The following is a 22,550-nucleotide window of genomic DNA, read 5'->3' as shown; positions in this document are numbered from 1 at the left end:
AATATAGCTCATTTGTATATATTGTTAGTACTCGATATTGTACTTATTTGGTTATTTTATGTATTTGTAGGTGTTTTTGGAAAATAATCTCTTGCGGCGAATTTGGCTAAAAATGTGGCATCTGGACCTCCGTTGATAACGTACCGGAAGCGCCTCAGAAGTGTACCGGAAGTATCCCAGAAATACCCCGGAGGAACCCCGAAAAAGTGCGGAAAATGCCTCAGAGGACACTTGCTATACGGACCCTTGATTTTGGATAAGGGGTAACCTAATTACTAAGGGGTGACCTATTTCCAGGCAGCTGCTAAAGGGAGAACAACACAGGATAAGGGCACCCACCTTCTTCACGTTTTGAATTAAAAAAATGGCGGGAAAATGCATGCAGCGTCTGGCAGATTTGAAGATCGAATTTTGGACGTGATTTTAGGAGATTCAATTGCTGTATTTGGTACGTATGGACTCTGCATGACTAAACAGGCCTGATACAATCAATTGGACCCAACCAATTGGGCTGGAATGGCCGGGAGACGTAATCAAAGTTCAAACAGGACACGTACTCTCTGTTCAAGTTTCAAAGATTTGTGAGAGATATTTGGGAGAGTTTGACGCTGGAAATTAATGTATTTAGTCTTGTTCACGTCTTAAGAAGAGTTTGGTACCTATTTTATAGCTAACAGACGCGTACAAACACTGAAGAGGTGATTATTCTCTCAACAGCGCCGAGAAGAAAAAGAAAAGAAAAAGTCGGATTCAGTAGAGATTTTTGGGGATTAAAAGACTATATAAGAGAGGGTTCAAGTCATAGAAGGGTTAGAAACCTTTAGGAGAGAGTTTAGAGTCGATGAGAGCCTAGGTTCTTCTAACATAAGCTCGCTAGCTCATAATGGAGGTTATTGGAGGGTCGTCATCTATTCTTCATCGTCTAGTTAATCTTTATGTTTGTACGGTGTTGTTGATTATTGCCTACGGTTTCTTTGATCTTGCTCTTTCTCAGCGGCTACCAGATGTTGAAGGTACCCATATGACTTCTTTTTCTCTGCCAGTCTATACTTTCAGTTACATGTGCTAAGTAAGAAAATCATGTACAATATATGTCAATCAATATAGTAACATACATGCATGGCCGCTAATTCATTAATCTCTGCATCCACAGTTGAGGCTCTAACAGAAATAGCAAAGACATTAGGAAAGCAAGGCTGGGACTTTGCAAAATTGGATCCATGTAGTCGTACGACTCCTACCGAGGGTATTAACTGTACTTGCACTTTCTCTGGCAACACCGTCTGCCATGTTACTGGAATGTAAGTTTGTTCACCAAAAAGAACAACAGGTGACTTAGTTTTTTATGACACACTAATACACCAAAGCACTTCCTACTTGCAGCTGTTTAACAGTGTTTGAATTTGAGCTAGTGTACCTCTTGTTTTGATAAACTGATTTAAACTTTAGTTTTGGGGGTTGGCTTGTGTATAGTGCTTAATAGACAGAGCTTACCCGGCATGTTACCTCCAGAGCTTGTCAAGCTTCCTTACCTCCAAGTAATGTAAGACGAATCACTTTGGGATTCTCCATCGCTTGTTAACTTCCTTTAAGTAGCACTGCATTAGGCTTTCTAACTGACATAATTACAATGTAATTTTTTTTTTACTTCATTAGTAACCTTGATCGCAATTACCTCAACGGTTCAATCCCGAAAGCATGGGGTTCAATGAAATTGGTGAACATGTAAGAATATAAATTCATTCTTTTCTCCCATATGATTCATAAAATTTTCAAATCGGATATTGTGATTTTTTAACATTAATACTAATAGAGAGTGAAACATATCAAATGCAGCTCTCTCGTTGGAAATCGACTATCTGGCCCAGTCCCGGAAGAGATAGGAAATATCACTACTTTAAAAGAACTGTAAGTTATCTTGTTGTTCGCGTCTTGTCAATTAAATATTTATGTATCAATGGATTTTAAAGTAAGTTTACTTTTTAGAGAATTGGACTTCAATCAGCTCTCTGAGCATCTTCCTGAAAAGCTCGGAGACATCTTAGGCATAAAGCGGATGTAAGTTTTTCTAGAGCTTATTGATTTTCGTTTTTCACTTAATGAAATTTTACAGCTCAAATGAATCTGTATTTATTATAAATGAAACTTGTTAATTGCTCTTTATATATGTAGACTGCTTTCCTCGAATAATTTTACTGGGGAAGTGCCGCAAACGTTCTCTAGGCTAACCAGCTTGGAAGACTTGTAAGATTCATAAGTATAAGGTTTCTTAGTTTAATTGATTGAACAACATTTGCACAATATATATAATGCATTTTGAATTGTGATGCAGCCGAAAATGACAATCAGTTTACTGGAAAGATACCCAGTTTTATAAAGAATTGGACCAACCTTACAAAACTGTGAGATTTTCCACCTTACGAGTTCTTGGTTCACTAATTCTCTTTGTTCCTGCTTTATCCCTTCTAACTCCTTGAATATTTGCAGAGAGATTCTAGCAAGCGGTTTAGAAGGGCCAATTCCGCCTGACATCTCTGCCTTGAAGAGTTTATCAAACTTGTTAGTTATTTAATCATTTTTCCGAAATGTTGTCCTGATTTTTCTTGTTACCGAGTAGTTCATGCATCTTTATTACCATGGTAAATGCTACTTATCTATCATGCACGCTCTTTCACAACACCCCATCTGTGTGCGGTTTGAACTTAATAACATCATTGCAACTATCTAAGTAAGAAGCATAATTTCTAAAGTAGGCAATTTGAATGGAAATGTTCTGGAATGAACTTTGAGTAAACGATTTGATTTATCTAGACTGGTACCATTACCATTGAGGTTGTTATACATGTCTTACCTAGCGTCTTAATGCAGGAAGATTAGTGACTTAAACGGTAAAGATGGTCCTTTGCCACCACTTGATAACTTGAAAAGCCTGAAGACACTGTGAGTTGAGTTTTCCATATATATGTATACTTCTTTTGTTTTTATTACTTACACTAAATCTTTTATATTTGATAATCAAAATTTTCTTATGTCTGGTTGTGTTTAGTATTTTAAGGAGTTGCAATCTTAACGGAACATTACCCACCTATTTTAGCAGTATGAATACCCTTAAATCCTTGTGAGTTCACTTACCTTTTCCTTACTTTTCCTATAATAATGAAAGAAAAGTAAACTATTGTTGGAATTTCTGAACAAGTCTTTCTAAATTTTGCATAACAGTATAATAATGTTGTACTACATTCAAGTTTAATTTAGCTAAGTTCCAGACATTTATCTCGGTTTTCTTAATTAACTCGAAGCTTCTTTAGGAACATGGTTCTTCATTCTTGAACCCTTTGTAGTTGAATCTTTTTCTTTTTGGTCCTGTCAATGCATAGTAGGGTTGTTGATGATTCTTAACCTGCAGTCACCGGTTTCAGTACCCAACAAATTTACCTCTTTATTATGATGGACCGAGGTATCATAACCATTGTTAGATCACAATTTATATTTTTATTCAAGGCATTGGTGTTCAATGCTTAGAAAACTATATGTTTTGGCTACTACTGTCATTGATTGTGATGATTATCATCTAAAATTTTCAAACTAATGTGTTGAAAGGCCTATTGGTAACAATATAACTTTCTGGTAGTAATTACATGCTTGGGACTGAAACCAACTTGGAAATTGAGGACACAATTCAATGTCAACATATTACTGTTTTCATGTACCACTCATTACTGTTGTATTCTTGTCCCTCTTTGCAGAGATCTCAGTTTTAACAGATTTTTGGGGAAAATTCCGGACACCTTTATCAATCCTTCAAAAGTTAAATTCATGTAAGAGTTAGATCCGTAAGTTTTCTCACAAAAATAATATTGTGGAACATAAATGTGCATGCAATGACTTTCAATTTTCAATTAGGTACTTAACCGAAAACTTGCTGACTGGGTCTTTACCGAGTTGGATGCTTGGAAAAGTGAAAAATATGTAAGTTTCATTTCCCTAGTGCTTAATTATTTAAACATCATCTTGACGCCCATTATATATGTTATATCTGGATGTACATGTACACCAGGTACTTCCGTACGTATATATTGTGCTGATGGCAATACTAGTTTCCTGTTTTCCCGTGATTGCAACTAGCAATTCCGCTACTATTCTTTTCCCTAGACTCTTAAATCTCCTAAGTACAACCCAGGTATACATATACACTGTCCTGACATTTACAACTATTGTTCTTCGGAGGTATAGGTCAACAAAAACTTGTTCTTAATGTGTGTGACTTAGTTTTGCACTAGTGCAACATTTTTTAACAATTAACATTGAAACAAGAAACCATGAATTCAAATGAGTTGAACTAAGTCTCTTGTGCTAAGGATTGACATGTAGGAGACATTTTATAACCCTTATACTTCGTTATTCACGTATAGTGATCTTTCATACAACAATCTCACATTGGAGGGCTCGTGGGGCTGTCAACTGAACAATACAATGTAAGAAAAATACCTATCACCCAACTTGTACTTTTTTGTACTGTGCTTGATTATCTAACTGATTATTTCGTGAAAGAGTGTCATATTTTTTTTTACTGGACAGAAATTTATTTGGAAGCTCTTCAATGAAGAACGACTCGTAAGTTTTCATTCATTCTTTTTGAAATATTTTCATGATCAGTTTAAGAGATGTTGCTGTAATGCTACATAACAATAAACAAAAAATGATCTCACAATCTTGACATGCTCTCTCAAACATTGTATGCATGAAGGACTGGAATACCAAAATGCTTGAAGAGCGTTTGTGATCAAGGTAATTTAGTATCAATCTCTTGAAATATTAAGGAACATAAGATTTTTTTGCTCCTCAATGTTTTACAAAATTCTTATGTGGAGTTACACTTTTCCAGATCATTATTCGTTCAATATCAACTGTGGTGGAGAAGTTTTTCCTAAGAGTGGAAGTAATATTGGCCAATTCGATAGTGATCAGAATGCAGATGGCGCTTCAAACTTTAACCAGCAAGGCACTAATAATTGGGCAGTTAGTAGTACTGGTGATTTCATGGACAATGATGATGATAGTGACAGTCATATAGCAAATGCAAAAACATCTCTCTCAATGGCTGATTCAAAATTATACATGACAGCGCGGAAATCTCCTATATCTCTAACTTATTATGGGTTTTGTTTGATTAATGGGAATTATACTGTAAAACTCCACTTCGCTGAGATTGAAATCTCAAATGGTACATCACAAGACAGTCTTGGGAGGCGTGTATTTGATGTCTACATTCAGGTAGCTAATACATGCTAAAAGTTATTTTTTACTTGATATATAACATAAGAAATTCTTTATTTAACTTGACAACCATTACAGGGAAAGCTGAAGCTGAAGGATTTCGATATTGTGAAAGCAGCAGGTGGAGCTCATAAGGCAGTCATTATAACATTCAATGAGTCTGTTACGAGTAATACCTTGGAAATTCGGTTTCACTGGGCTGGAAAAGGCACACAAAGGATTCCTAATGCCGGAATCTATGGTCCTCTTGTTTCAGCTATTTCTGTATTAAATCCTGGTAGTAAGCTTTGTCTTTATCTGTACACCCTCTTTCTTACCTTCGTCAGACAAAACAAGCTTAGATCTGCACAGTTGCTGCATGTTCGTGTATGTGGGAACTAACAAACTAAATGGTTTGCAAATTTATATCTAATGATTTATCTTCTTTTAGATTTCGTACCTCGTGGAAAGAAGATATCTGTAGGTGTTGTGGCGGGAATTGTCGTCTCTGTATTATGTCTTGTCTTGATTCTGGGTGCTCTCTGGTGGAAGGGTTACTTGCGGAGAAAAAATGAGACCAATCAAGGTATTCTATGTCAAAACACCTATGTTTCTCCATACTTTATGCCAAAACACTTAAAAAAGCCAAACGCCAACGGAAATCAACATTTGAACTGATGTACCCAAATCATATCTTTATTTGGTATCATTTGTCTTTTGTATCTTGTTTTTAATTCCATAAACGATGAATAATGAACTTTCTTTCTTGTACTAATATGTATTTGATAGAACTAAGAGGTTTGGACCTAAGCACTAACTCCTTCACGTTGAGGCAAATGAAAGCTGCAACGAACAATTTTGCTGCAGAAAACAAGATTGGTGAAGGTGGTTTTGGACCTGTTTATAAGGTATTTACATCAACATCATTGCTCGTACTTCACTTATAAAAGGGTGACATAACCAAAATACCAGTTTCATTGACAAATGCAGGGCTATCTCTTAGATGGCACTATAATTGCTGTTAAACAACTATCTTCCAAATCTAAGCAAGGAAATCGTGAATTTGTAAACGAGATAGGAATGATTTCTGGCCTATCACACCCGAATCTTGCAAAGCTTTATGGATGTTGTATCGAAGGAAATCAGTTACTTCTTATTTATGAATACTTGGAAAATAATTGCCTTGCCCGTGCATTGTTTGGTGAGTTTGACACATTATATTTCCTAATATCTTCTACGCTCCATTCATATTATATTAACGTTAAGGTGCAATGAAATTTTGGTTGATTGCATATTATAGGTGAAGAAGGGGTCCAATTAAAGCTCGATTGGCCAACTAGGCATAAGATTTGTGTAGGTATAGCGAGAGCCTAACTTTTCTGCACGAAGAATCAAGGCTGAAGATTGTTCACAGAGACATCAAGTGTACAAACGTGCTTCTTGATAAGGATCTTAACCCAAAGATTTCTGACTTTGGTTTGGCAAAACTTGACGAGGAAGATGACACCCATATCAGCACTCAGATTGCAGGTACTCGGTAAGTTTGCATATTTTCTTCATTTGGTTTTCTATTGCTAAGCACTTGCAGTCCATCTTGTTTAATACTAGTTACACACGTATATGGGTGTATAATCTGTACTTTTCAGTGGTTACATGGCACCAGAGTACGCATTGCGAGGCTATTTGACAGATAAAGCAGACGTTTATAGTTTTGGAATTGTCGCGTTAGAAATTATAAGCGGGAAGAGCAATATAAGCTATCGGTCAAAAGAAGAGTGGGTTTATCTTCTTGACTGGGTAATAAAATTTATGAAGTAATTGATATTTACTTAACATTAATTTGATTTAATTTCTCAAAGGGCTAATCCTGTAACCATCTTTATTGGTATGCAATTTCGCTCAGGCTTTAATTCTTCAAGGAAATGGAAAATTGATGGAGTTGGTTGACCCAAAATTAGAGTCCAAATTTGATGAGGAAGAAGTGTTACGGATGATTAATATAGCTCTCATGTGCACCAACACATCTCCAACATTAAGGCCTAAAATGTCTTCAGTACTCAGCATGCTTGAAGGTCGAACTCCTCTCGGAGAAACCGTTTTGAACCCAATAGGTGAATCTAGCAATGATTTGAAATTCAAGCCTGTTGGAGATTATAGCGAAACACAGAGTATTTCGAAGGATGCCCCGTTCTCTGAGTCCTCGACATCTGCTGCTGATCTTTATCCACTCATTGATGAATCAGAGTACTGGAATAACAGAGATTAGAGAAGTTTTTCAACCAATTCCAAATCATCATATAAACCATAGATTTATGAGTTTATAGGTAGTGGTGCTGTTAGTAAAACAGCTGTATGTCATACTCGTGTTTCTGTTTTCGTCTCTGTTTCTGTTAGTTGTAGGTGGGGGACATACTCGTCTGGTCTGTGTCTTAGTATTGCTACACGTGTATGGCTATTTAATCATTATTGGTTTTATGTAGTGCAAAGTCTTATGAGATATACGTGTCCTTTATTTTTTGTGAATTGAACTTATATCTCCTACATGATCAAAAGTTAAATCTAAAAATAGAACAAGGCTTGTGAGAATTTTTCGCAGTATTGATCTACTGATGGTCACACTCTTATGTAATTATTGTATTATCAAACTCCGTAAGATTTTTTTATGTTGAGTCATATCAATTAAACTGTCTCCTTGTTCGTAACTGACGTGGAGAATAATTTATGTCGATATTTAGGATACAAATCCATGTGATTTGTCAATGTCCGAAAAAATTCTTCGTTTTTCATCCAAGTAACCATACTCATGTTGTTCTCCTTGGAATGACATCAAATAGGGAAGAGATCTTTATTGAATTTATACTTAATTGCTAGTATATCTTTGTGGGGAGAGTGGATGTGGAATATAAATGAGAATTTTTTTTTTTTCCGAAAAAAAGGAAAATCACCTCACACTATGATTTGATATAAATGATTTAAATGTTTCTCAGTGATTCGAGTATCATTTGCAGTTACAAGATTAATACAATTCCCCATGTAAAGTTGGCGGAGGATTGCCGCTAATCCCTCGTTTTTCCAAGTATTTTGGATGTCATTTCTATTACAGAAAGTAGCAATATTGGTCTCCTTAACAATACTGAATCTGGAAATTAAAAAAAAAAAATGATATTTTGAAATTTATACAAGTACGTAGTTCAATTTCAAAGTTTTCACTAATACTATATCTATTTTGTCTTGCTTTTGCATAAGGATGCATCAGCGCCTTTCTCTTCTAATCGTTCTCTTGTGTTGCAAGCTGCATAAGATCCCCTTGCTTCAATTGTTCTACATGCATAATCCATCAGAGTCATACCAATTCCTGCACTACCGAAGGGGAAGTTCATAGATAAAGCAATTGAAATTCTCATACTCATACAAGTAATTTTCGTATATGGTTCTCTTTCTATGATTTTTAGTGTTTCATCTTTCGCTGGATTATAGTATAACGACTGCATTTCACTATAATAAAGATTGTTTACATATATCATGTTCTTTATAAACCTTACGATTGTTTGGGTTGTTCTTTCACTATTTTGTTGTTTCTGTTGGAAAACAGAATCACATCTGGCTTTCCAGATGTGCCACATAATAACACTATAAAATTCTGGTCATTGTACTACAGTCTCCTCTATCCTTAGCATAGAACCATGTGTTCAGCCAATCATGAAAAGTAGTACAGTTTTTTGTGACATAATTCATTTCAAAATTGAAGTGCATCCGTACTTGTTTTGCGAAGTTGCAATTTATAAAAATATGAGTTAGTGATTCCCCTTCTCCCTTACAAAGACTACATTTTGTGTCAATGTTCGGGAGAATAGCAGCAATTCTCATACCTGTCGGAATAATTGATTGTGCGACTTTCCAAATAAATATCTCTATGGAGGGTGTTACTTTAAGCTTCCAAACATAACTCCAGTCCACGTCATTATTTCCACTACTATTAATAGACTCATAAATGGAATTTACAGTGAACACATACCTTTATTATTTAGGTCCTAGTGAGTTGTATCAACTATGTCTTGAATGGGAATTTAAATTATTTTTATCTTCTCTACTGTTTCTTGGAATATAAAGGGGATGCTTGTATCTTAAATCTCCTAGATGAGACGCTATGTATTTTATACTCTGTGATATCATCTAAATTAAATTAAGTTGGTTTGTGTTCCTTTAAGTCTTGAAGCATTTTTTGATAGAATTCATTACGATTCCATTATTGTTGTACCTTTGCCAATTTTTATCGACAAAAGGAAGAGAAGTAATTAATAGTTTCGCACTACATACATATGGTTTTACGGATTATTATGTAAAGGAGAGTGAGTCAACGTCTATAGATTTCACCTATTATGCAAAGATGTAAGTATTGACTAAGGAGGAGAAACATATCACCGTAGTATTACTTCGAAGTTGTGATACAATTGAAATTTGCAGAAGATAATAATGTTATGTTTCTATGTAACAATGATTGAGAATATCCGTTTTCAAAGTTGTTATCGGATCTTGAACAACAACGATGCTGAGTTGAACACGTTCAGAATCATTGCAACTTGAAGTAACGAAGAATTCAAGAAGTTGGAGAACCCGGGAAATCAGGCATGATGGATTCGGAGTTTTGAAGCTTTATTTTTTAATCCATATGTATTACTAGTTTTGTCACTAAAATTGACAAAATGAGAGATTTTTAGAGCATTGCTCGGCCGAACTCACAAGTGTTTATATCTCAAGCTTGTTGTCAAATTTAGTTGATCAAAACTATATCTTGATTTCTAGCCTACATTTATTCAACAACTTAGGATAGAAGTGTGTAGTTGAGTACCAGACATCACTGCGTTCTACCGTTTGAAGGAGAAGATCAACCGAAGCTTTTGGAGAACTTCATCAACAAAAGGTAAGTGAAGACTGAACAACCTATTTCTCAAATTTTCACCTTTCTATGTATGAGACAATGTCGCATGACTAGATAGATACATGCATAACAGAAACTTCGAGTCAAATTTATCTTGTTAATCATTCTCGAAATATGTTGACTAAGCTTAAGAACAACTTGTTCATACTTGATGAATTTGGTTAAGAATAATTTATTATTTATGACCTAAATTATGATCAAGATTTAATCATTTGAAAATAGCCCGGAACAGTGATACGTGTCATTGATGTTATTTTGGAATATTTCAAATTGATTATTAGAGAGATATAAAACTACTCTAAATATGGATACAGGACAGTATGCATACCAGTTCACATATTAAAACAACTGTTATAAGTCTGTAGCCACAGTACATGTACCCAGCACACATATGGGCCTAGCTATAGTTTACAACGACTTTTGGTACGCATACCCGGTATGCACACCTTAAAAAGTAGGATGGTACGCATACTAGTATGCAAACCAGAAAATGTCAGTGACTCCTGAACCAGGATGGTACGCATACCCAATATGCATACCGGAAAAGATATATTGACTCATGAACCCGTTTTTGTCTTAAGGGTATACAAACCCGGTACACGTACTACGAAAAAAATGCTCACGAATAGGAATACAATGCACGTACCAGGTACACGTACTTACCCTGTCGAATATTTTCAGGTGCATCAGAATTATTTCTATGAGATAATCGGTATTTGAATAACTCTCTAAAAGCAGTATCTAAACATATTTGATCACATTAAAACCTATGGTTTAGACTCAAGATTAAAGTCTTAAAGTGTTAATGGATAAACTTATCGTTCGTCTGGCTAGTTTCGGATAACCTTTCATGCGCAAGTCATTGTACACGGTTCGGTTATGGTTCATCCTAACCAGAGTGTGTATTCTGTTACGTTAATCTCAAGTCAAGTTTTTCGTCTAATGGTGATTATTGATTGCTTGATTCCAAAGCTACCTTAGTTTAAATCTAAAGCAACCTTGATCTTGAAAGTTTATATAAGGAGAACCTCAAACAAATGGGATCTTGGAATCCCTAACATTATTCTTGTCTGTCCTAGTTGTAAACTAGAGTCGTCTTCTCCTGTTAATTAGGTTTAGCAGCTAAAATGACTTCACCTAGGGATTCATGAATCCATGTCGAACTATCTTTATCTTGACAGTTCGTGTATCCTGATCTTGCTACTGATTATTGAGCCTTTAGCTCCAACGGGCGAGATAGATAGAAATCACAAAGTTTTTCGTCTCAGACTTTGTAACTCCACGGGTATATTCCTCGAGAACGGTTCTTTGTTGAAATCGAAGTATGAATTACTTGTGAGGTGAATAATTATCTAGGATGTTCTTCGGGAGTCGTAAGTACCGGATTTTGAGGTTTGCTAGACTTTTTCTATTGCAATCGATTTCCTATTTCACCTTGATCTTTGATCAAAACGAAAATCACATATAGGCTTATCTATGGGAGGCAGATTGGTTTAAAGTCTTTAACTGAGTTGAAGCAACTCTTAGGATGTAAAGGACGTCAGCTAAGGGTATCAATTGTGCGGAGTCTTGCGAGATTCAACAGGCGTAAGGAGAGTGACTATAATTGAATCGTTGTGATGGTAGATTCAGTCTCAACTACATTTCAATCCGAAGTTTTGATAGTAGGCTAGTCTCTGTAGCACCTTAATACAATTTGGTGTTCAAAACTGGACTAGGTCTCGGGTTTTTTCTGCATTTGCGGTTTTCTATGCTAATTTTTTTTATGGTGTTTGTGTTATTTCTTTTTCTTCATTATGTTGTTTATCTTTATGATTGAAATATTACAGGTTGTACGTAAATCAATCAAAGTAGATACGTCCATCGTAATTGTTGGATACGACTTGATTGATCTTGGAAATTGACTTTTGGAATCGTCCAAGAAATCTCATGGTATAATTAGGTTCACGGACTTGTGTACGAATACATATTGAAACTCTTCATATAACTCCTGATAGAGATTCATTTGGTTGTAACTCTCGGAGTTGTATTTGAGTTTAGTCCATACATGCTGCCTAAGAAAAAGTTGGTGGTGTATTTTGATACCTCCGCATTTTCATTAACAACTATGAAGAAGTCATAGAAGTTTTGAGGCAGGTTTGAAGAATGGTTTAGAAAGTTAATTTAGAAGATTTTTTCAATGGTTTTCTCGAGTAGGTTTTGTCAACTAGTCTGGATCTTGTCATAGTGGTTGTGTAAAGAGCATGTAATGATTTTGTATTAATGAAAGTTTTTTTGGTGGCTTTTCCTGCAAAGGTGAACCATGATATCTTGTGTTGTGTTTGTGTTTTTTTTTTTTATTTTGTATGTGTATTATTATTTCATCTTGTTTGGTTCAGATCACCAATTACCCTTTGTCCGTGTTTCACTACGTTGAGAGTGCCAATTTCCCTAGTTTGAATAATATGGTTGTCGATGCACTTAGTCGTTTCACCAATCATAGTGCTGGTAAGTTATTATTTATTCTTATCCATTCTAAAGCAATTTCCTTTGACTCCTTTAAAGATTTAAATTCTATTGATCCCAACTATTATGTATTATAGAGAAATATTCCTCCGTATAACATGGTACTTGCGATTTTGTTTTATATAATGGGTTTCTTTTCAAGGCAAATTTATGCATTTTGGTTCCATTCATGAGCATCTTATTAAGGAAGACGATTTCTCTGATGGAAGCTCTTTACTTTTGAAATTCTCTCAAAAGGGATGTCAATAATTTTGTGCGACGTTGAATGCTTTGACAACGAAGTAAGGGTCATGCACAAAACACAAGTTTATACATTCCTTATCCAGTTTCGGATGCTCCTTGTAAAAATTTATAAATCAACTTTGTATTAGATTTACCGAGAACTAAAATATCCCATGTTTTTATTTTCATAGTTTTTGAACAATCGTAAGATATGGTGCACTTTATTCCCTGTAAGAAGATCATTGATGTCGTGACTACAACAAATCTTTTCTTACGTGAGATCGTCCGTTTACATAGAATTCCCAAGACTATTACATATGATGAAAGCACTAAGTTCCTAAATAGTGAACGCACCTTAGGGAATCTTATTCGTTGTTTATACGAAACAATCCACGACAATGGGATTTATCTCTCTTAAGATGAGTTTGCCTAGATCAGTTAACTGGTTATGTACATTTTAAAATTGTTTATTCCAGGGTTCCTAATCACAGACTAGACATAGTGTCTTTACCATTTGTTTCTAGTTCCGATGTTGCAGCTGATAACATGATCGAGTCTCTTCAAGTACTGCATGATATGGTAAAGATAAACTTGGAAGTTTCTTATGCTAAGTATTATCTAGATACTAATTTTCGGATACGTTTTCGGTCTTTTACGCTAGTGATCTCATTATCTGTACTTAAGAAATGATCGTTTTCCTATTGGTACCTACAACAAGAAAAGTACGAGAAGATTGAGCATATATGCATTCTTAAGAAAATCAGAGACAATGCATATGTTGTTAACCTTCCAACTAATATGAACACTTGGTCCACATTCAACCTCAAGGATATCTTCTCCCATTTCCACGACGATGATGTTTTTCTCTCAGCATCGAACTCAGGGTCGAGTTCTTTTTAATAATAGGGGGCTTGATGTATGACATTTAGCTAAACAAAGTCAATCATGTTTGACATGACTCACATCTCTTCATGTTTTTAGTTTGCTTCTTAATTTATGATTTCCTTTTCTAGTTCTATTTGGTTTCCTAGTTTAGTTTAATTTTCTCTTTCTGGTTATTTCTTATTATATTGTACTTATAGTGTCTTTAGGAAATAGTGAAACCTATACAAAAGGGCTTAATATCATAGAATTTTACATCCAACATTATTAATTGATTTATGAAAGTTATTTTTCTTTGTTATCATTTTTTAGTTTTGCTATTACTTTTGTGAGTCTGTCGACCGCACACTAGTTTTTATTATCTATTGGATCTTTTATCCAACTTATATGTTTTTGTTATGTTAGAATGATATACAACATACAACCAAGGTTTTGAAAGCTTAAAGTTATTTTTGAAAGTTGCAAGAGCTTTTTGGAAAGATTCATTTTTTAACGATTATTCAGCTTTATAGAAAATGGATTAAGGTTCTTCAGTATCTATGTTTCATTTTGATTCAATATGGAATTCGATCTTAATTATTTTTATTTTGACTTTGATTCAACTCAATTTTGTTGTTTTAGTAAGAATAAATTAAACTAATTAGATATAAATAAAGAGATTTGTCTCTCAAAAGCCAAATCATTAATCAAATCTCTAGTGGTGAAAAAAGAAAGTGAAAGTTGCAAAAAATAACAGCTTATAAAGATCTAACTAATGGTATGTTTAACCTATTCTGCGTTTAATGTATCTCCCCAACAGTCGAGGTACACATAAAAACACTAAATCACATAATTTCCGGGTTAATAAAAAACGATCAATGTCAAATGATACAATCTAGACATTTTAGTCTAAACATGTTTTCCGTCTCCCTACAATTATCGTGTCTTTGATTTCTAGTGTTCTTGCGCTATTAAAAAAAATTGCGAAAGAGAACTTGTTATAGCTTATTTATATGTGTTCCGAATTTGGATTAAAAAACGCTGATGCGGTAATAGTATAGTGATAAAGTCATTGATACTGATACTAATAACCTGAATTTGAAAATAGTCGGCTCCGAATTCTTTATCAAACGGAAAAATAAATAATAAGTATATTATTTTAAATGTGAATGCAACCCAGTTGATCTATCGCCTCTTTTTTTGAGGATGTTTGAGAGTTGATTCCTATTATCTCTCCAACTGCATGTCATTAAACCCTAAACAAAAAACACTTGTGTGATATGCAGTTTTCTTTTTGGGACAGTTCATACAAATCTTTGTCATACACTAATGTGAAAATCTTTAAATGCATGACTAAGAAAAATGAAAATGGATCTAAAGAGCGATGCGAAGGTTTAAATGTCGTTTACCTTGAACGATTTAAAATGCGATTTTTTTTCTCTATTACAGTGAGAGGTATTTTACCTACAAAATTAAGTAACTAAGCAAAGGAAAAGGAAATTCAAACCCAAAACCTCTTGGTACATCCACCAAGTATATGACCAATTCAATTCTTTAACATAACCTAAATATATGTTAATCAACTTAAACTCATGACCATTCGTATACTTCGTTACCCACTAAACTACGTATTTTTAAGAATTTTATTAGAGAAAAGTTACGAGAAGAGAGTAAATCGTATATTCGACTTGCTTATTATGTAGACTCGACTAATTTTTTCCGGCTCGAACCAATATACCTTTGTTATGTTAGCAAGCTTACATCCCAAACATATTTATAATTTAGTTTAAAATTTTGGTAACTAAAATTGTTACAGATCGAAGATGATAAACTAGTAACAAAATCGTTAAGATCAAATGGAATCAAGTGAAAGTAAAAATAAATAAATTGAAACATAATAATTGAAATACGAAGTCATCTGAAAATAATAATAAAAAAAACATAAAATGCAGGAAAATCGAAAATTATGTCACTTCAAATTTTGATTTAAAAATAACAAAAGAAAATTTCATAAAAACAAATCATCGAAAACTAGCAATCAGGCTATCATATGTATTTCGAGATAGCTATGTAGAACTTCATATTCAGATAACGAGACGATGTAATAAAAACCATCGTCCATTTTGATTTTTATTTGAATAGCTCTTCTTTTAATTTTTATTTGAATATCAATAAAAGAACACCTAATTCCTAAAACCATAGAGCGGTTTGACGAGATACAAGATTAGTTTGGTCGAAAAGTAAATTAAATTCAAGTCACTTAAAGAATCGTTCTCATTAGTGAGTTGACTATGATTTTCATTCTCCTCTATCATTTTATGTTCTCTCTTTAACAGGAAACTTAAAAAGTACCCCTAGTTTGCTTGTTTGTGAATTTATGTTTTATCAGTTTCCAACATTTACACCTTTTGTACTTCTTGTTCTTTATGATATGTTTTTTAATGTTATAAATTATTATTAGTGTTCAAAGTAAAGCTAATCCCTACTAATTGGAATCCGTGTATAAGTAATGCAACCCCAAAGATGAAAGTTTGAAGCCTATGATATCCTGCTATATACTACTTCCCTATTATTATCTTTTGCATTGCTCGAGTTCGAATTAAGTATCTATCACCTTTCCACCCCTGGAAACAACTTTTTGGACCCATCCTAGTATCGTCCTCATGGAAGCAAAGAATTTAACCAAATCCTTCCTTAATATATTCACTTAGTCCAATCAATGGCCGTCATCTGAAAGTATAAGAACACTGCGCAGAGGCACCCATTCAATCCTCATAACTACTTCTTCCTCCATAAATCTTCTTCCCATTTTTTTGGCTTCAAATATCCTTATTGAGTTCTAAAGGATATCAATAATGGCTGGCCAGCAATTGAAACCAGTAGCAACTGGACTCTTGTTCCTTAACTTCTGCATGTATGCTATAGTAGCAGCCATTGGAGGGTGGGCTCTAAACTATGCAATAAATTATGGATTCATTATTGGTATGTAATAATTACATTTAGTATACTACACATTTCTTTATTCGAAACGCTGCATGGGCCTTAACCATTGCACATATATTGCTTGGAGCCTCATATATTCATGTTAATGTAGGATTTGCCATTTTAGTTTCAATTTGGTTCACAATTTGTTTGTATATAACGTAGTTTGCAAGTCCCCTCCTTGAGTTGATAATCAGATGTTTTAGCTTTTAAGTAATTACTAATTAGTGAAAGTGATGTAAAAAATGTGCAGATTCAAATTTACAACTACCAGCAAATTTTTCACCCATAGCCTTCCCAATTGGAAATGCTGCTACCGGATTCTTTGTTACATTCGCATTGATTGCATCAGTGGTCGGTGCTGGGTCGGCTCTTGCTGGGATTAGCCACATTCGGTCATGGAGTTCTGAAAGCCTGCCATCTGCGGCATCAGTTGCAATTATCGCTTGGACTCTTACTGTCCTTGCCATGGGGTAATAAGCTACAACAGATATTTCTCTAGATCGTTTTTCATTAAAGTTTAACGTACACTTCAAGTAAAAAAGGTCCACAGCTTCTGTACTTGTCCTGGTTTGGGGCAAAAGAAAACCATGAACATTCAAATTAATCAGTGCAATCATTAACTTCTCTACATGTATTGCAGTTTGGCCTGGAAAGAGATCGACATTGGAATGAGAAATTCTCGTCTGGTAAGGGTTTGAATTGTCAGGAACATATTTGATATTTGTTCCTTTTTTCTTTCTCTTCTTTCTTTCTTTTTTTTTTTTTTTTTTATGCAATCCTTTTTCTTTCTTTATTACAGTAGATTTTTGCATTTATTAGAATTATTTTTCACATTCTGATTGAGATATGCAATTCTGTCTGATGTGCAGAAAACAATGGAGGCCTTCTTAATTATCCTTTCAGTTACCCAATTAATCTACATTCTTGCCATTCACGGAGGCTCAGCAAGGAGATGATCAAAGCAAACTTGAGTCGAATCTCCGGTACCGTCATTTGTGTGTATTTTATATTATATTTGCCAACAGTTTTTCTGGAGTGGAATTTTTTTTATTGAAAGTGATTGGATTGTGCGGATTGTTTATGGGAATGTTATGGATGGGAATGGGATTGGATTTGTTTGTACTAAGATTATTTGTCTGTGGGAGTGTTGTAAAAAACAGTAAATCTATGGTTTGTATAAATTATTGAACAATTGTTTGTACTTATCCTGATAAGTTGTTCTGGCCAAGCTACTCTGATGTGGGCACTGTAAAACAATGTTATTTGAGACTAGATAATTTGTGATGATCTACACTAGTATAGTAAGTAAAAAGCTGTTGGTGAATTAACTTCTAATTCGTCATTAGCTAGAATGCAATTCGCCTTCTTCAATTGTGGCTACACTTGTTGAGTTGTTCCATCACAAATCAATATGCTTCATAGAAGAAAAGAAAAAAAGATATCCCAAAATGGATTTCCAAATAACTGGCAAAAACAGACGAAGATTGTAACAGTAACTTACATTACTTGCACTCTATTCCATAGGATATTTTTAACATTAAACTCTGACATGCGCCACATGAGACTCGTATTCCCATTTCATCTTCAGCCATATAACGCTCGAACTGAAAGTTGAAACAGACATAGGCGGAACAATAGAGACTGACGTATGACATAAACAACCCCCACTTCTAGAGATTCAAACCTTTTGAAATACTAATAAATTACAAAATTGTAACAAAATATAACGGCATCATATTCCTTTATAGGAGGTTGGCCAACTGCCAACTGTAAAACTACAGATAATGGTTTTAAACTGCAGGTTACTTATGTATCTCATCTTTACAGATTTCAGATCTGAATTTAAATATCTAACTACACAGTTTCTCATCTGACAAACTTCAGATCTCCAACCTGAAAGATTTCAAACTAAAGACAGTTTTTACTAAGTACTTCCTGAAATATATAAGGAGTGAGATAGCACTGAAAAGTAATATATTAAGCAATTTTATTTTTAAAGATTAAGCCTTCCGGGGGCACACCATATATGCACGCCAAAAGTTACTATATATTGAAGAGACAATCTACGATTACAAAACCAAAAAGACTGGTATGGTACCATCTTTAAAAGACGTCTAGTGATACCATAGTTGTAATTAAAAAGAAAAGAAAAAATTAGAAAGATTAAGCTGGTAAAGGGCTGCACCATTAGTCCTGATGCAATTCAGATATCAATAAGCAGTAACCCCTCTAGTCCATTATTTCTCCCTGGAGAAAGTTTACCATGATATAATAAGCTATATATACTTCTAAGAATATCACAAACAAATAATTCCTTCTGGACTAACCGGGCAAGCTCTTTGAAATGTACATCTCTTCAGATCCAATCTCTGCCATTCACGGTTCTGCATCAGAAAAAGTAAAAGAACACATCAGTATTTAGTGCAGAAGGATTTGAGTTAACTGATTAAAGTATGACGACCATACGTAGACATTCAGAATTAATAGCAAACATTTGAACTACATTATATAGTAGGTGCAGTGTGCACAGACTCAGAGTACAAGAAGATGGATAAACCTTGTAGACCTACACTTGTAGCAGATATCCCTATATAGCCACCATCTAAATGCAGCCCAAAAATGAGTACAAGATCGACATTATGGTCAATGGATAACAGTTTTTGACAGTTCATAACAGTATAGTATGAGTCTTGTAAATGCTAAGTCATCGCCAAGTGAGAAAATCATAAGAATTAAACAGCATAGAGAGAGGGAAGAACCAGACAGTCAGGTTGTATGTGACAGAAACTTGTAAACCACTTGATATGCCACAAGGACAATCAAAACGAACCAAGAAAATATAATTACAGAATTATTGTGAAGAAATAAGACCATGATGAAAAAAACAGGATCAAACTATAGGCTTTACACGGCAATCCTTCCAGTCATATGATTAGTCGTCTATACCAAAATACCAGAGACTAACCATGTATTGTTACTCCACATTCAATAGCTTTGAATAGAGCAACAAATCATAAACCAAATGATACCCTTTCAAACAAGTGAATAATCCAGATTATGCACAATTAAATATAAATGTCCAGAAGTAATTCATATTAATCAGGTTATGTAATAAAAATTAAAAAATCAGCTAGGTGCGAAAAGTTACTTAACTTTTAAAACCAGTGTTAAAATTATTATCCTTCTTCACAAAAACAGATAATGGTCTTTAACATACCTCGGCCAGAAAAGTCAAGCATGGAGACAAGTGTGGCTTAATAATCTAGCTTTATACTCATGTTTATCAATCAGTTTCCTCTTTGGTGGAAGCCTCCAATTCATGGTGCATTCAGTAATATAGATCCCTTACTTTTTAATTATCTAAAGAAACGCATGTTACTAGAATAAATACAACATCACATAGAGAGCCTTGCATATCGTTGATGTATTAGCAGATCAGATCTTAATATGCTTGACGAGACAGTCAGTAATGTCAACAAAAGCAGCTTTATGTGAATAATGTAAAACTATTGATCATCTTCAACCTAGTATAGGATTAGCTACCATTTGACAGGAAGTTGATAAAATGTCAGTAATTAAGGCACACCTTGAAAAGGTCAGGTAATTAATACCTTTGTTGAATATGTATGACGCTTATTTCTTGAAAAGCTGTTAGCGGGAAAGTAGTGCACTCTTATGGCAAAGAGAAAGATCATTACCCAATTTTACTCTTATGATTATTACTAATGAACTGCAAGAATGTATGGCAAATGTTACAGAAACGCTTTCTTATTTTTTTACAAACCAGTTGTTACTTCAATCAGGCTATCATATTACTAGTATGCATTCCTTTATATGAGCACAACTATAGAGGAAACGCATTTAGATACACAGTTGGATCAATCAAAATATGTACAAGATCAGTGCTACTTTCCCCTGAGGTTATTACAGTATTCTCTTGGTCGAACAAATACTATTATCATCGTGCCAAAGAAACTAAAATAATCATCATATAATTCAAATGAAATATACTACTAATAAAAAAACAGCTTTCCCAAGGAAAACTCATGAAACATTAGACATCCACGAGCCACAAGTAGACAGAGAGCAGCACTCAACCTACCATACAGTTACAACTCGCAGACTCAAAATCAATACGCATGTCAATTTTGCAAGCATATATATATAAACATACTTACAATCAGTCCATAAACCACCTCTTCACCTATTTGACCCCATAAAAACGTCGAACAATCCACAACATCCCTTCCATGAAGTTGGTTGCAATGGTGGAGGGGCAGGAGCTACCTGTTGATCCTGATACAAAAAGAAACAGAACAGTTAAGAAAATATATAACAAAAACAAAAACTAATTTATTATTGATAAAATTCAACTCCAGAGTTAACCACAGACCTGTGTATCAGAGACATCATGAATCTCTTGATGATGTTCATCAACACCATTACTAATCTCAGTAATCAAATCATCACTAGTCGGTAGCATATCCTTAGATTGAAAATCATTCAGACTCGATTCCTCTGCAAGTGCTTCTTTCACAGCAGAGCTACCTTTAACAGTTACATCTTCAGTTAAAAATGAAATCACCTTCTCTTGCTCAATCTGATCATACTGAGGCGGAGAAGAATCAGTAACTAAATTGCAATAATCTTCTTCCTTGTTCATCTCAATCTCATCTTGTTTCTTATCGACCGGATTAGTTTGAAGAGATGATTCTTCATCAGAGCTATTACCACCACTACTACTGCTACCACTACCACTTCTAGATGAGTTTCCATCAGATGAAGAATCAAAATCTGATTGTTTAATAGAATCAATAGGAATAATTCTACTATTCTTATCAGAATAATCTCCTTCAATCACAACAATCTTCTCTTCTTCATGATCTTCAAGTTTTATATCCTTAGAAAAGATTATCTGATTAACTTCTTCGTCTTCTTTACTCTCTCCAGTATCAACCAATCGAGCTTTTGATTCTTCTTGTTCGTCATGCCCTAAATCCTGATTACTACTACCAGTAGTAGTAGTTGTTGTATAAGAACTAACATCTTCGACAATATCTTTCTCATAGTTTGATTTTGGATCCTCAGTTCCTATCGAAAGAATCGACCAACAAACAGTAAACAATCAAAATCATAATCAAAAACAAATTTCAAATCAATAAAGTAGAAACATAGATTTAAAGTTTGAAGATTAAAAAAAAAAGAAAAAAAAAACAAATACCATTAGGAGGAGTTTGGATTCCAGTTTCCTTCTTCCTTCTCTCAGCTCTTCTCTTCTTTGAACCTTTAGGCATCTTCTCGATTGATGATGATTCTCCCTGTGTAATTTTCTCGCTGTGTGGATGTGTGGAGGGAACTGAAGAAACCTCACTCTCGTCTCTTCTTCTTTGTTTTCTCTCTCTCTCTGGATTTTGATAAGGGTTTTGGTTTTTCAAAAGAGTGAAGACAAAAAGAAGTAGGTCACAGATTTTAAATATAAATGTGAAGGTTGATCCTAATTCAAGGGTCATTACCCAAATACAACCAAAAATCAAATGTTTTTCTTCAAGACTATTTATGGTGGATCATTTATAGTCCCCACGCCTGTCTCCTTCCAGGGCAACTACAAAGACCGCACGGTCAACGATCAACGACCGTCAGACGGGCCTTATATACAAGCTTAGGATCTACTTTCCCGACTACTGTGAGACTGTGAAACGGGCCTTATATGCATCCTTAGGCTCTAGTTCTCCGACGAAAAGCAGACCACATGTTGTGATCCACCATTGCCGTGACCACTTAT

The 22,550-nt window shown here is 34.5% G+C and overlaps 2 protein-coding genes and 1 pseudogene across 3 annotated transcripts; 2 read left to right on the top strand and 1 right to left on the bottom strand.

Annotated features, from left to right (window-relative positions):
• Positions 1-874: 874 nt before the first annotated feature.
• LOC113289737 lies at positions 875-7,842 on the top strand (annotated as a pseudogene).
• Positions 7,843-16,530: 8,688 nt separating this feature from the next.
• LOC113286287 (membrane protein PM19L-like) lies at positions 16,531-18,056 on the top strand. Its single transcript, XM_026534944.1, has 4 exons — positions 16,531-16,765; positions 17,019-17,238; positions 17,409-17,454; positions 17,638-18,056. Exons 1-4 carry the CDS (start codon positions 16,639-16,641, stop codon positions 17,722-17,724), a joined length of 480 nt encoding a protein of 159 aa, XP_026390729.1. The 5' UTR covers positions 16,531-16,638; the 3' UTR covers positions 17,725-18,056.
• Positions 18,057-18,727: 671 nt separating this feature from the next.
• LOC113289735 lies at positions 18,728-22,227 on the bottom strand. Of its 2 annotated transcripts, XR_003331094.1 has the most exons (5): positions 21,990-22,227; positions 21,162-21,859; positions 20,947-21,064; positions 19,096-19,152; positions 18,728-19,015 (listed from the first exon to the last, which is right to left on the bottom strand). XR_003331094.1 is itself a non-coding variant. In XM_026539097.1 (4 exons), the coding sequence occupies exons 1-3, from the start codon at positions 22,060-22,062 to the stop codon at positions 20,969-20,971; spliced, it is 867 nt and encodes a 288-aa protein (XP_026394882.1). In that variant the 5' UTR covers positions 22,063-22,227; the 3' UTR covers positions 18,728-19,152; positions 20,947-20,968. The 2 variants fall into 2 exon arrangements, 1 of the variants encoding a protein (XP_026394882.1); XM_026539097.1 differs by having other exon boundaries at positions 18,728-19,152.
• Between the last annotated feature and the right edge of the window lie 323 nt (positions 22,228-22,550).

Source organism: Papaver somniferum, chromosome 6 (assembly GCF_003573695.1).
Source record: "Papaver somniferum cultivar HN1 chromosome 6, ASM357369v1, whole genome shotgun sequence".
In the NCBI taxonomy this organism is placed as follows: Eukaryota; Viridiplantae; Streptophyta; class Magnoliopsida; order Ranunculales; family Papaveraceae; genus Papaver; species Papaver somniferum.
The sequence above is the reverse complement of the archived record's forward strand: the minus strand, read 5'-3'. Positions and strand labels throughout refer to the sequence as shown.